Source organism: Lissotriton vulgaris, chromosome 2_1 (genome assembly GCF_964263255.1).
Source record: "Lissotriton vulgaris chromosome 2_1, aLisVul1.2, whole genome shotgun sequence".
Taxonomy (NCBI): Eukaryota; Metazoa; Chordata; class Amphibia; order Caudata; family Salamandridae; genus Lissotriton; species Lissotriton vulgaris.
The window spans coordinates 102,715,208-102,729,493 of NC_141687.1; the positions used below are offsets into that span (position 1 = coordinate 102,715,208).

The window sequence follows — 14,286 nt, forward strand, 5'->3', positions numbered from 1 at the left end:
GAATGTAACACTAATTCTCCTTCCTGGTCATCCCACTGGTGTCAGTGCAGGAAAACCAGGAAAATCATAACAACAGCAAAAAGAAGGCAATAACTAAGCCTGGGAGAACAATATGATGAACATTACTGCCACTTTGCACAATGACAGTTCAGGAAGTAGCAAAGGAAGATAGCTGTGTGATCTCAGTGAACCAGGGACACTGTAGTCCTCCAATTTTTCGAATGATGAATTCAGACTTCTGAAGCGGAAGTGAACATCTTCTATGGATCCTTCTCCTGAGGTAGACCTAAAACGCAATATATTGACAATGTCAATGTCAATGTTAAACTTGGGGAAAGTAATATTTCACAGGAGCGTAAATATGAACTAGGAAAAACTGATATTTTTTAAAGAATTGTAACTCCTTGACTCTCAGTGGTAGTAGTGGAGTTTTGCCTGCCGTATTATTATTTTTATCTGCCATTTTTTTTAACATCAGCCACAGCGCAATGATCCTTTTGGCATACAGATCTGTCAGTTTGCAAAAAACACTGACTGATGTAGAATCTAATGCAAAAAAATCATAAATCAATGTAGCAAAATAGAGGAAACAATAATGAACAAAAATACAATAAGATCATTTAAAGGAGAACAGTATACATGATTCATTTTAATTTTCAAATAGCCTGGAAAAATAAAGTGCCATTGAAAAATAGTCATTTTTTGTGGACTGGGTTCTACTTATTATTTCATGCTGACTGCAATGGAGATGAGGTGAGATACACTCAGCTTGTTGTCTTAGTCAAAGATTTTACCTTCAGAGGTAAGCACACATTCACTAACACTTTGAACCAGGTTTGTGTCATAAAAGTCACACAAAGCAGCACACAGTGGCGAATTAGGATTTGCTTTCCTGCGCAAAACTTGCACTGGAAAGAAGCCCTAACATAATGTAAAGTAGTGTTATGTACTACTTTGCCTCAAGGGGGTGTACCATGAGTATAAGCGTTCCCTTGCAACCACCCAAGATTTTTGAAGCAAAGGCCAATTAAATAAAAAAGAAAGATGGGGTTTTGTGCCAAAAAACGAGTACGTTTAGCACATAACCCCAGATGCATCAAGAACCCATTTTGCTATTCCTTAACATCGAAAAATAACGATTCGCTATTAAGGAATAGCAAAATGCAATGCATGAAGAAATCACTTAAAAAACAGCGATTTCTTAAAATTCCTTTATTGTGACTCGCAAATTGCGACTCGCAATTAAGGAATACCTCCCCATTCATTCCTATGGGCATAGAGGCCCATAGGAATAAATGGGAAGACATTCTCAATTTGCGGATCGCAATTAGCGAATCGCAAATTGAGAATGCGATTTCAAGGGTGCAGGGGTGTCCAAAGGACACCCTGTTGCACTCCTGAAATTGATCTGTGCACCTATGTTGCACACACACACGCCCTTAGGGCAGTTGTGTGCGCAACATTAAACTTTGAAAAATGCACTTTAGTGCATTTTTCAAATTTTTTGCAAATTACCATGAAGTTCAACTTCATGTTAATTTGCAAGCCCTATTAGCGAAATCGCTATTTTTTAAACTTTAATGTATTGCATTTAAGGAATCTCAATTTGAGATTCCTTAAATGCAAGTAATCACAATATTGCGGTTTCTAAATTTGCGATTATTGCATTTGGGATGATGCATCCTGTGCTAAGCAATGATTAAGAACTTCTGCCACCTAATTTTAACTCTTTTCTTGCAGTTTTCCACCTTAGTTTGTGGCACTTCTGCTTTGCACTACTGTAAAATGAATCAATAAGCCACTGTAAATAATGCAAAAAAAAGCAGCACCCACAGAATTGCATAGTTGCAGTTACCATAACTATTAGTCAGAGTTGTTAAATCTTTCCTCAAATGTTGTGTATTTCAGCTCTGGAGGTGTGATGATTGGCAGATCCCTTTTAGGGCCAGTATTGTGTAAGAAAGCCTAAAGTACATTTTTTCAAAGTAGTTCCATTTAAGTTATTAAGTGGAAGGGTTGAATGGTGATTTGATCATTAAATCAGATTTTAAAAATAGAATAACAAATAACTTTGAAGCATTTCTGCAGGACTTTCCTCAGCAGTGATATAAAGATTTGGATTGCATCTAGGCAATTCAGGGGAAAAACTAGCCAAGCCTACACAGTGAAATAGTTTTTGTGTTTCATTTTACTATGAGAATGCACTAACCACACACTGCCCTGTTTGTATTTATTAGCACCCTGTCCTGTGGGCGTACAAGATCCATTTTGTTGTTGCATAAAATTGCTGAAATTAGACGAGTCCTCCACTTTGCTTAATTACATTCTATTTATGGTGGAAATGTATTACAAATGCTTAATTTGTGGAAAAATGTAAGCAAACGTGCAGAAACAACAGAATGTGAGTGGCTGTTGTTCATTGTGCTTTAGGTTTTTTTGCACTTTGTTTAGTGCATAATGTGTCCTCACTTCAAAAATGACTCAAGGTCACAGTTAAAATATAGCACAAAATACAAAGTTTGCATTTAATGTAACGATACATAATTTTATATAATTTTGCTGAAATTTCTCATATTTATGTGAACCCAAATAATGCAAATTTTACTCATCCCTAATAACTATATATTATTAGATTTTTCCTACAAGGCCAAGACACTTTCACTTGTTGTGTGCACTGCAATGCACCTAAACTGCAGCTCACTCAGAGGACATTTCTGCTCCCATCATATATATAATTTTGTTAAATACACACTGTAGCACACCCTTGACATTACAGCTTTATAGCCCACAATAGCAGTTATACCGGCCATTAAAGGCCCGCTTCAGCCTTAAATGCCTGAGTAGAAGGCAAGGGCCATTGACAAAGGAGCAACCCTTTAATGGTCTGTATAGCCTAGCTACGGCGGGCTATAAACTATTAGAACATTCCGCTCCATGACGGCAGTAATATCTTAATTGTAAAAACAAAAGCATCGGAGTTCGAGGTGGTTAAAATTCCCCTCAGCTTTGCGGTCTTTGTTTCTTAACTTTTGCTGTAAATGTACTACTGTTAACAGCGTATGCATGGCTACTGCTGGTAACAGTTTATCCTGTGCTCAATTTGAGAAAAAAAGGGCCATGGCATCCGTCAGGAGGTAACTGCAGCCTGCGACAACGATTGCCACTGCCAGTGACCGTACCAACATAACCCCTAATCATCACACTCCTACAGTCATGGGCATTCAATTCTTAGTGGTCACTAGGAGCCAGAAATGTCTGTATCTTCACCTTTTCTTCATGAGGATTACACTCTGTAGAATCTCTCAAGATCAGGATTTTCTCCAGCAGAGGCCAAATGCAAGGCTCAGGCTTTGTCCAGGCAGGTCCAGTTGGTGCTGGTCAGCTGGGCAGTTGCAGGAAGGCCTCAGCTAGTTTGTTGTGTCCCTGTAGGTCAAACAGGAGGTTGACCAACTGATCCTTCGAGTCACTTCTGGGGAGTCTAGGTTTAAGGCAAGCATGTCCAATCTTCCTTCTTCAGACTGCAGGGCAGTTTTTTCTTCTGAATCTTCCACAGGTCCAGGGGTTTTCTTATAAGCGTTTCTGAGGTTCTCACTTTTATACCTGGTGTGAACCTTTGTGTGGGTGAAATTCCTGGCCACCTTTGAGAACTCGTTCTGGTCAGTTCTCCCCTTCCCCACCTGTCCTGTCAGGAAGACACTCTCCCCTCACATCTAGGCCCTCTTTTGTCTCAATCTCTGGAAGCAATACACGACCCACAACAGGAGAGACATTCACAGGCATGTGACCAGGGCAGAAATGCACAGTTGGTTTTGCCAACCAAATGTCAACTTTATAAAAGTAACATTTTTAAAATTGTAACTTAATATCCAACTTTGTGGCCGCAGGACTCATTGAGCACTATACCAGTACGCTAAAGAAAGCAGTACATCATGCAATTCTTGGGATAATCAGTTTAAAAACTGTATTTAATTCCACCTCACGAGCCAGTCGTTCAACACCTCACTCGACCATAGAGAAAAGTCCTGTGACTTTGATGTTCGGGAGTGCAATGACAGCCAAGTTTCGTCAATGGACCAACACAAGAGAAGCAGAAAATTAAAGCATGTGCAGACAAGAGACAAAATGCTATGAACATAAAGACAGGAGATCTAGTATGAAGGAGGAAATCTGATGCTCCATATGATGCTGAAATTTCCAAGTAGTGTCTGCCAAGGGACACAAGTGGACAGCCCAGCATCCTGGAAAGTCTGTTACCAGAGACTCTTCTTACCTTCTGCATTTAATTAATCAGTCTTCTGATCTAGGTAGTGAAGGAAAGAATGAACCTGAAAACGTAATGACTTGTTACATCTTCACTGTCTTTGAAAATCTCCGAAACAGAAGATGACAGCTCCAAGCTTCCAGTTAAACAGATCAGTCCGAATAATTAGAGCACCAAGAAGGATGATTGAGGAGATGTCATTGTGTGTATATGTATCTATATATATATCTATATATATATATATATCTATATATATATATATATAGATATATATATGTGTATATATATATATATATATATATATATATATATATATATATATATATATATATATTTATATTTATATACTTGTTAGAAATGGGGGTCTCTAGTTGCCAGAGATATGCACCCTGTCCAAGTAAGGTCCCTTTTTTATAGTTACACATGCAGCTAATCCCTGCTCAACCCCTTGCTAGCTTGGCACGAGCAGACAGGCTTATCTCAGCGGCAATGTGTCATTTTCAAACACACACTTTAAAATTCACCTTTAGTAAAAGGTGGATTATTAAATTCAGAGAGGCAAAACTCCAAATCTCTTACACTTGTTAAAATGTTACATGGCAGCTCCAATGAGCCTGTGGGAGAGCTAGTTCTTGCAATAGAGAAAAATGAAATACTTAGTATTTCACTATTGGGACATGTAAAACACTTCAGTACATGTCCTACCTTTAACATACTCTACATAATGCTCATGGGGGCACCTTGGTCCTACCTTAGGAGTGCCTTACCTGTAAGAAAAGGGAAGGTTAGGGCCAGGCAAGTGGGGGCACTTACTAGGTCGATATGGCATTTCAAGCTGCGTGGATAGACACTGGCAGGCCTGCGACATATTTGAAAGGCTACTTGTGTGGGTGGCTCAATCAGTGCTGTAGGCCCATGAATAGCATTTGATTTACAATCGATGGCCTCACACAGTGCACTTTGCTAAGGACTTACCCGTATATCAAATAGGCCAATCCTGGATAACTAATCAGAATCATATTTTACACAAAGACCATATGCACTTTAGCACTGATTAACAATGGTAGAGTGCCCAGAGTTAAAGCCAACAAACACATGTCAGAGAAACTAGGAGGCAAAAGGCAAAACGTTTTGGGTTTAACCTGCCAACAGGCCTAGGTCCGAAAATAGTGATTTGTAAAAAAACTGCAATTTTTTTAATTTATCAGAGAGGGAGATGGAATGCACTGCAAGTTTTATGATGTACTCCTTTTGGTTCTAAAAGGACTCCGTGGAGCTGTGAAGTAGGTGTTGTAGTGGAACGCAATGAAAGCTTGTTTTAGAATGTGGAGTTCGCAGTTTCACGCAGCACAATAGAGATATGTAATACTAAACTCTGTATGTGGTGTATTCATTGGTGGGGAGGATGCTACAACATCCTGCAGATCTTATGCAGAAGGCTGAAAACACTGTTAAGTCAGACATAAGTCTTCGACAAGATTGTGCGTTGCTCAATTGAACACTCTGCTATCACTGAAGATAACCTACTTAGTCTTGTCTTCTCATGTATTATTTTCCAAATGTAAGATCTATGACATCTACAACTTTCCACCTATCTCTAATCAATTCATCTGGACTTCATAAACGTGGAAGTATACTGTATGAAATTGGGTTACTAGTTGATAGGGGTGTACCCCTACACAAGCAGCATCCACAATTCTTGTCAAGGTGAAACACAAGCAAACACAAATTAACCTGTTCTTAACCCTCAAGTAGTTTGGCACAAAACAGTTAGACTTCACTTAGAGGCAATGTGTAAAATGTGTCTGCAGAATTTCAAACACAGTGAAATAATCAATTTAGAAAAAAATAATCATAAATTATTTGAGACCAAAACGCCAAAAGTCCCATCAGAAAATCCAGAGATATGCAATTTAAAAGTTTTAAGTGAAAATAGTGCCTAAAAGCACAAACTGTGGTTATCTGGTTGTGCCAGACTGGGACAAAGTCACAAGTTCAGGCTGACCGTGATGGGGTGCAGGCCAGATACAGGGACCAAGTAAGGCCCACTAAACAAAGTATCTTAATTCTTGGTTTAATCGATTCCTCATTGGCTATGCATCTTGAAGAGGAGGTTCTGAAGAGCTGTAGCTGGCGACGTGAGGTCCTGCGTTGACGATGTGTCGTGCAGCTGTGATTTCGATGGAGCTTTCATTGCAGTTTGCTGTGCGAGGTCCTGTGTAATCTTCGGGTATACCGGCAACTGTGGCTTGTGATGCTAAGTTTCTCCTTTTGGAACATATTTTGTGCCTGGGGGGAAATCACCAATTACATCTCTTATAATTGACACATTCATTAATGCACTACGTGACAGTATTATTCTGTCATATCCTGGTTGTGTTCACCGTTGTATTTTGTGTTCCTAATGTGACGGAAGGTGTACAAAAACGTGCATGAATGTGTTAGTTTTACCTTTGACCTGGTTGCTAGACTATACAGCTATAGAATGCCTTTAAGTAGTATTCCTTCCTTCATACAGGGCTATGCTTATGGAGAAAATCTCTGCAGCATTTGTTGTAGAGCACATTTTTACTATGACATTTCGTCCTAGTGGATTAGTGATTCAAATTTGGGTTTATTCTACCCATTTTTCTGTCGTTCCAAAAACGTTTTTACATGCACCGTTGGGAGGACTGATAGATAGATAGATAGATAGATAGATAGATAGATAGATAGATAGATAGATAGATAGATAGATAGATAGATAGATAGTAAGTTTATTTGTTGATTAATTAAAACCATTACAAAAAAGAAAAACAAATACAGTTCAAACACAATTAGTAGTTGAACGTATAAGGATACAGTGCGTAGTAGAAATTGTCACCATTGATCTTAATTTTCCTGTCAGGGATAATCGTAATACTAATATTTTAATACATTCGGTGAGTCAACCTTCTCAGAATTAACTGCTATTTGCTCACGAGGCAAAAGCTAAAGTGAAAGATGCTAGCAGCAATAGTCGATGTCAATTAACCATAAGAAAATAGATATATATACACTGAAAAGAATTATTTAAAAAAAAAAAATTCTACGACAATCGTATTGCATTAACAAAGTTAAAGTGAGTTGGGAGGACTGATTTAGGGTAATTACCTTTCTCAAACCACTCTAAATGTAATTATGTACGTGGAGTCTGATTATCTTTTCAGTGGTATGACATGCAATGGGCTTGACTTGTGTATCCTGCAAAGTTCCTGAATTTCCTCTAGAAATGTCCAGGATCCTATGACCATTACACTATTAACGTGGTCAGGAATATTGGCCAGATCACTCCAGCCAAGCAACCATGGCCAGTATACAGTGCAGGCCCTATGCCAAAGGCGCAGAGTATCTATTGATTCTGAAATGATGATGAAAATGCAAGGCTACTGCTGTGAGAGTCACCTGGTCTCCATTTCAATTCTCCACAGGGAGGAATATCACCTATCGAGGATGCCACAGAGCTCCAGCAAATCTAACAGATGCCTTTCCGGTCTCCGTGCTGCAGTCTGGTTTGACGGTGGAGATGTGCTCAGAATTCTGCTCAGACAAAGTAGGTAGTGATTTTCTGCTATTAGGATGCAGTGTGTTTTGGTCTTTCTGTTTGTCTTTATTGCCATGTATCCCTACTTCACCAGCTCCCTTAAAACTGAGATTTTTTTACTACTAGACTTGTGCATATTTTGCAGGATGGCTTTGACCATGTCTGCTTTCATGGTCTATTAGTTAATGATTTTGACTAACTACAAGTGAGGGGAAAACAGGAACTAGCAATACATAACCTGTGACCCCAATGATATAAAAAGCTTGGCCCCACCATAACACTAGAACAACTTCCTGTGTGATACTGAAAGGGTAAAGGGGCTAGGAGTGGAAATTAAAGAACGAAATCATCAGACTTTAGAGCCCTACTTTCTTCCTTTTTATGATGCTGCCTCCATGACTTTTTAGGCCTTGGGTAGAGGTGGCAATTCTGAGGGTACCAAAGGTAAACTAGGGGTAGCAGCTGGTGAACCTTGCTACCCCGAACTGCTGCCCAGCCTTATAGGTCATAAACTATGCTAACGTTCTTTCCTTAGATTATTACAAATAATTTAAATTCCTGCTTGAGCCACCTAATAAACTGTTATTAGAGAAAAAAAGAAGAGAAGGGGAAAGGGGACGTTACTAAAGTGTTCACATTTTATTTCTTTTTAATTTGTCTTTGTGGGGGTATTTGCATAATGTTGGTGAAACGATGCATGTGAATATTCCCCCGTGGTCCATGAATATTCATGCCCTCTATATTACAAAGCACTGGGGAGGAAACACTTGGCAGGTTGGCACTGCCCCTCTTGCCAAGAAGCAATGTGCCAAGTACCAGACAGCACTTCTGTTTAATAGTGGCTCTTCTAGCTGGGCTGTCTTTATTAATCATCGTAGACGAGTATATATACATATATATATATATATATATATATATATATATATTTTTTTTTTTTTATTATTTCGTATTGCACCAAAACCATTATATCTAGAGGGATAGATAGATAGATATAAAGGTTTGGGAATCCTATCTATCTATCTATCTATCTATCTATCTATCTATCTATCTATCTATCTATCTATCTATCTATCTATCTATCTATCTCCTCTCTCTCTCTCTCTCTCTCTATCTGTCTGTCTGTCTATATATCTATCTATCTGTCTGTCTGTCTGTCTGTTTGTATGGATAGATAGATGGATAGATAGATGGATAGATAGATAGATAGATAGATAGATAGATAGATAGATAGATAGATAGATAGATAGATAGATAGATAGATAGATAGATAGATAGATAGATAGATAGATAGATAGATAGATTTTAGAATTTCACCAAAACCATTATCTATCTGTCTGTCTGTCTGGATAGATAGATAGATAAATAGATAGATAGATAGATAGTTTGGTACAATTGGAAAGAAAAAGTTAATTGACTGCGCTCCTCTTGGAAACTCTCAAAGGAAATAGGAACAGACACAGAAGAAGGACGAAAGGATGAATGATGCAGAAACTAATTGTATCACACAGTCTGGACTGTAGAACCAGTGATGAATGGGACGATCAAGGACTGGCAGGCGCTGCACACTGCTCCCATGGGCGATGTTCGGAGGGCTTCCAACAGCAGAGATTTTCTACGCCACAGTAATCGAACAAGTTGAGTCTCTGAATACCTCAACATGCAGCTGTTTTTAGCTTGAGTGCTGGTAACCAATGGAAAACAGGCAACGGAGAGGAAACAATTGTAGGAAGGATCAGGCGGTTTTAACACCCAAGATGAACACGGAATAATCAAATGATAGTCATTTCTTAAATTGAGAGACTGTAAAAAGGCCGGACTAGGACCCAAAATGTTCGAATCATCCCCATTTCCTTTCTCTTATCTTTCGATGAATTTATTCCCATTTTTATTCTGTCTCCCATTCACCCCTCTTCTTTCTGTCTCGCTCTCTCTTTCTCTCTCACTTTCTCATTATTTCCCGGCTTTCCCTGCTGCAAAAAAACCCATGGGGTGCTGGAGAAAATAACAGAGGCCGCCATGGACCATCAAAAACTGTCCTTCAATGGCTCCAGCCCCCTGGGAAATGCCCGGCAAGGCAAATGGTCATCCGGCTCGGATCCACAATTTGCCCAAGGTTCTCTTACCTCGAAAGTATTGTTTAGGTTTGAAGCAGCCGTGACCTGTGCTTCCGGATGGAGGGGCCTCGTCCCTTCACCTTTTTCCCAACAAGAAAAGTGTCTGTCAGGTTGAGCAAAGATCGGCCTGTCAGAAACTCTCTACTTTCAGCCTCAGGTCAGGCACCCAGGAGTAGACATGTGCTAAATGGGCCGGCACCTGGATGCCTGAATTGAACTGTGCCGGCATCATAATGTCACAGCTCCTGTGGGCGTGACCTCTTCAGCCTGGCAAAGCACCTCAAGGCCCTCCCCTTGTGATGGTGGGGAGTGTCATTCATAGCCTTGGACCTGGGCACTTCAGTTTTAAGCCCTGAAGTGCCGAGGGCAAAGTGTCTATCACCGGCACCTCGTTACAGAGTGGGGTGTGGTCACAAACTCTCACTGACCCCTGTGATGAGGTAGGGACTGCTGCCTCCCCTCATTGGCTGATCTACGGTCAGCCAGTTAGAGAAGGTGGCAGTCCCAACCCTGATGGGATCTCTGAGGCTTCCATCCCAGAGAGCTGCAGCAGGTAAGTATAATGGGGCACATGCATCAACCTATTTAGGAAGTGCAAACGGTGCGAATCGGTAAATTCAGCCGTTTGCGATTCCTAAATAGGTTTTTGGGATGCATCAAACATTTTTGGGAAAATCGCTATTTTTAGCGAATTCCAAAAATGCGATTGCTTTTAAGGAATCGCAAATTTGCGATTCCTTAAAAGCAATGCATGATTGCTTTTAAAATTGCGAAATCGCAATTAGGGGGTGCAAATTACCACGAGGGTGAACCTCGTGGTAATTTGCGAAAAACTATTAAAATGCTCAAATTAGCATTTTAAACAATGTCATGTTACAGACACACATGTCCTCAGGACCTGTGTGTGTGAAACATGCACTTTAAAATACATTTCAGGGGTGCGGGGGGGGTCCTTTGGGCCCCCCCTGCACCCATGGAATGCATTAACATTTTGTGAATCGCTAATTGAAATTCGCAATATGTCAATGCCTTCCCATTGATTCCTATGGGCCTTTTGGCCCATAGGAATCAATGGGAATTGCGAAATCGCAAATTAGAATTCGCATAATATTTACGATTCGGTAAAAATTGCGATTTTTACCAAATCGCAAAAATTATGCGATTAAATTGATGCATCCCGTTTTGCGATTCCTTATTTGCGATTCCCTATTTTTCGCAAATAAGGAATCGCAAAAACTTACATTGATGCATGTGGCCCAATTTGTTTAAATGTTTAGTGCACACATGCATGTGTGTATGTTTGAATATTTGGTAGTGAGTGCTGTGAATGAGTGTGTGTGTGCATGTGCTTGTGTGTGAATGCATGGGTGTGAGTAGGTGTGAATGTTTGTATGTGTGGTTCCCACCGCCCGCCTTCTCCCGGCTAAAACTACCTGGCGCTACTGGTTTGAAGTGCAATTATATATCTGCCCCACCCAATTTATTATTGAAGAATCCAGAATCCATTTGTTTTTTGGGTGGCAGAGGTAAACATGTTAATTATTCTCCCACAATATTTTCTTCACTATCTTTGGCTCAGGGCAAATGTTTCCCGTGGAAAAAAGTTCAAACCAAAACAGTACTTCAGCTTCATTTGCATATACAGTCATCAAAATGTAGGCTACAGATAGGACACAAAATTGTAAACTATAACAATAAAAACATTAAAAAAATACCCACCAATAAAAATTATTTGCCAAATGCATCAAGCTAAGCACTTGTGATTCCTTAATAGCAATTGCCTATGCATGTAGGTTTCGCTAAAAAAAATAGCGATTCCTACACATTTCTTAATAGTGAATCGCAAATTGCGATTCGCCATTACGGTATGCTTTCCCATTCGTTGCTATGGTCCTAGAGGCCTATAGGAATGAATGAGAAACCATTCCCAATATGCAATTACTTAATAGGTAGTCGCAAATTGCAAATGTAATTTCAAGGGTGCCGGGTGGCCAATAGGCCACCCTGATGCACCCCCAAAATTGGCCTGTGTGCACATGTGGCGCCACATGGCACTTAGGAAAATGCAAATGCTCCTTGCATTACATTTAGCGTATCACAAATTGCGATTCCCTAACTGCATTCGCAAAACAGGTAATCACAAATTTTGCGATTACCTATTTTGCGAATGGCTTTGGGCTTGATTCATCCCAAAAGCCTAATTACAGGTCACAAAGGGGCCCAATCTGCGAATTGGCCTGTTTGCGACCGGTAATTAGCTTGATGCATGCGCCCCATAGACTGGTTCATAATTCTTAAATATGTCTAAACACATATGTCCCACAGATTATACGATGTCATTGTAACACGAGTCTGGGCATGTTTGGAGGCAAATGTTTTTGATGGGATGGGATCGAAATGTATTGTACTTTGATATTTCAGTTCATTTTTTTCAGTCTACCGGTTTGAGCCTTTTTGTTTGTAATCTATATTATGGTATTAAACTGGAGTAAATGGGAGAACCTTTAGAGACTATGGATATGGTAACTCCATAGTCTGGGGGAAAGGTACAGCTTTAAAATTTAGGCAACCTGTGGCATCTTAAAGAGGGTGGCCTGCATGGTGATACCTGTATGGAACTAGTGGAGTAAAAGGAGGACAGATCTGGATTAGAAGTTTTATTTTGTCTACTAATTAATTATGCAACAAACACAGCACAGCTTTAACAGAAGAAGCACGTAAGGACTCTGTAATATTCACAGAATCTTGGGGCACATGCATCAACATAAGGAATTACGATTCCCTAATAGCGATTTTTTAGAATTTGCAATTTAGGAATCACAATTCCTTATGCATGTAGGAATTGCTAAAAAAACTTGCTATTCCTACATATGCCTTAAGTGATTCGCGATTACGGCATGCTTTCCCATTCATTCCTACGGGCCTACAGGCCTATGGGCCTAGAGGTCCATAGGAATGAATGGGAAACCATTCGCAATTTGCAATTACAAAATAGGTAGTCACAAATTACGAATGCAATTTCAAGGGTGCCGGGTGGCCAATAGCCCACCCTGATGCACCCCCAAAATTGGCCTGTGTGCACATGTGGCGCCACATGGCACTTAGGAAAATGCAAATGCTCCTTGCATTGCATTTAGGGTATCGCAAATTGCGATTCCCTAACTGCATTTGCAAAATAAGTAATCACAAATTTTGCGATTACCTATTTTGCAAATGGCTTTGGGCTTGATGCATCCCAAAAGCCTAATTAAGGGTCAAAAAGGGGCCCAATCTGTGAATCGGCCCCTTCGCGACCGGTAATTAGCTTGATGCATGTGCCTATTGACTTGTTAATAATTCCTAAATCTCTCTAAACACATATGTCCCACAGATTATGCGATATCATTGTAACACGAGTCTGGGCATGTTTGGAGGCAAATGTTTTTGATGGGATGGGATCGAAATTTATTGTAGTTTGATATTTCAGTTCATTTTGGCAGTCTACCGGTTTGATCCTTTTTGTTTGTAATCTATATTATGGTATTAAACTAGAGTAAATGGGAGAACCTTTAGAGACTATTGATATGGCAACTCCATAGTCTGGGGGAAAGGTACAGCTTTAAAATTGAAGCAACCTGTGGCATCTTAAAGAGGGTAGCCTGCATGGTGATACCTGTATGGCACTAGTGGAGTAAAAGGAGGACAGAGCTGGATTAGAAGTTTTATTTTGTCTACTACTTAATTATACAACAGACACAGCACAGCTTTAACAGAAGAAACACGTAAGGACTCTGTAATATTCACAGAATCTTGGGGCACATGCATCAACATAAGGAATTGCAATTCCTTAATAGCGATTTTTTAGAAATTGCTATTTAGGAATCACAATTCCTTATGCATGTATGAGTTGCTAAAAAAATTGCTATTCCTACATATTCCTTAATTGGGAATTACAAATTGTGATTCGCAATCCAGGAATAGCTTCCCACTCATAACTATGGGCCTAGAGGACAATAGGAATATATGGGAATTGCATGCGCAATTTGAGAGTACCAAATAGGTACTCGCAAATTGCGCATGCAATTTTAAGAGTGTAAGGGTGGTAAAAGGACACCCTGATGCACCCCTGAAATTGCCTTGTGACCACATATTGCGCACACGCATGCCCCAAGGGCACGTGTGTGTGTAACATGGAACTTTAAAAAATGCACTTCAGTGCATTTCTCCAAGTTTTCCCAAATTACCATCAACTTTAAATTGACGGTAATTTGGGATCCCTAATTACAAAATTGCAATTTAAAATTGCATCATGCATTGCATTTAGGGAATCGCAATTTGCCATTCCCTAAATTCATTCACAATTTAAATAA

General features: G+C 39.7%; 1 protein-coding gene across 1 annotated transcript in view; it reads left to right on the forward strand.

Annotated features, from left to right (window-relative positions):
- The window catches only part of WSCD1 (WSC domain sialate O sulfotransferase 1), a 335,167-nt gene that overhangs the window by 203,373 nt on the left and 117,508 nt on the right, over window positions 1-14,286 (forward strand). The window contains exon 5 of the mRNA XM_086954536.1: window positions 7,711-7,832. Coding sequence (XP_086810662.1) covers window positions 7,711-7,832 — 122 coding nt within the window. The remainder of the gene's footprint in view (window positions 1-7,710; window positions 7,833-14,286) is intronic.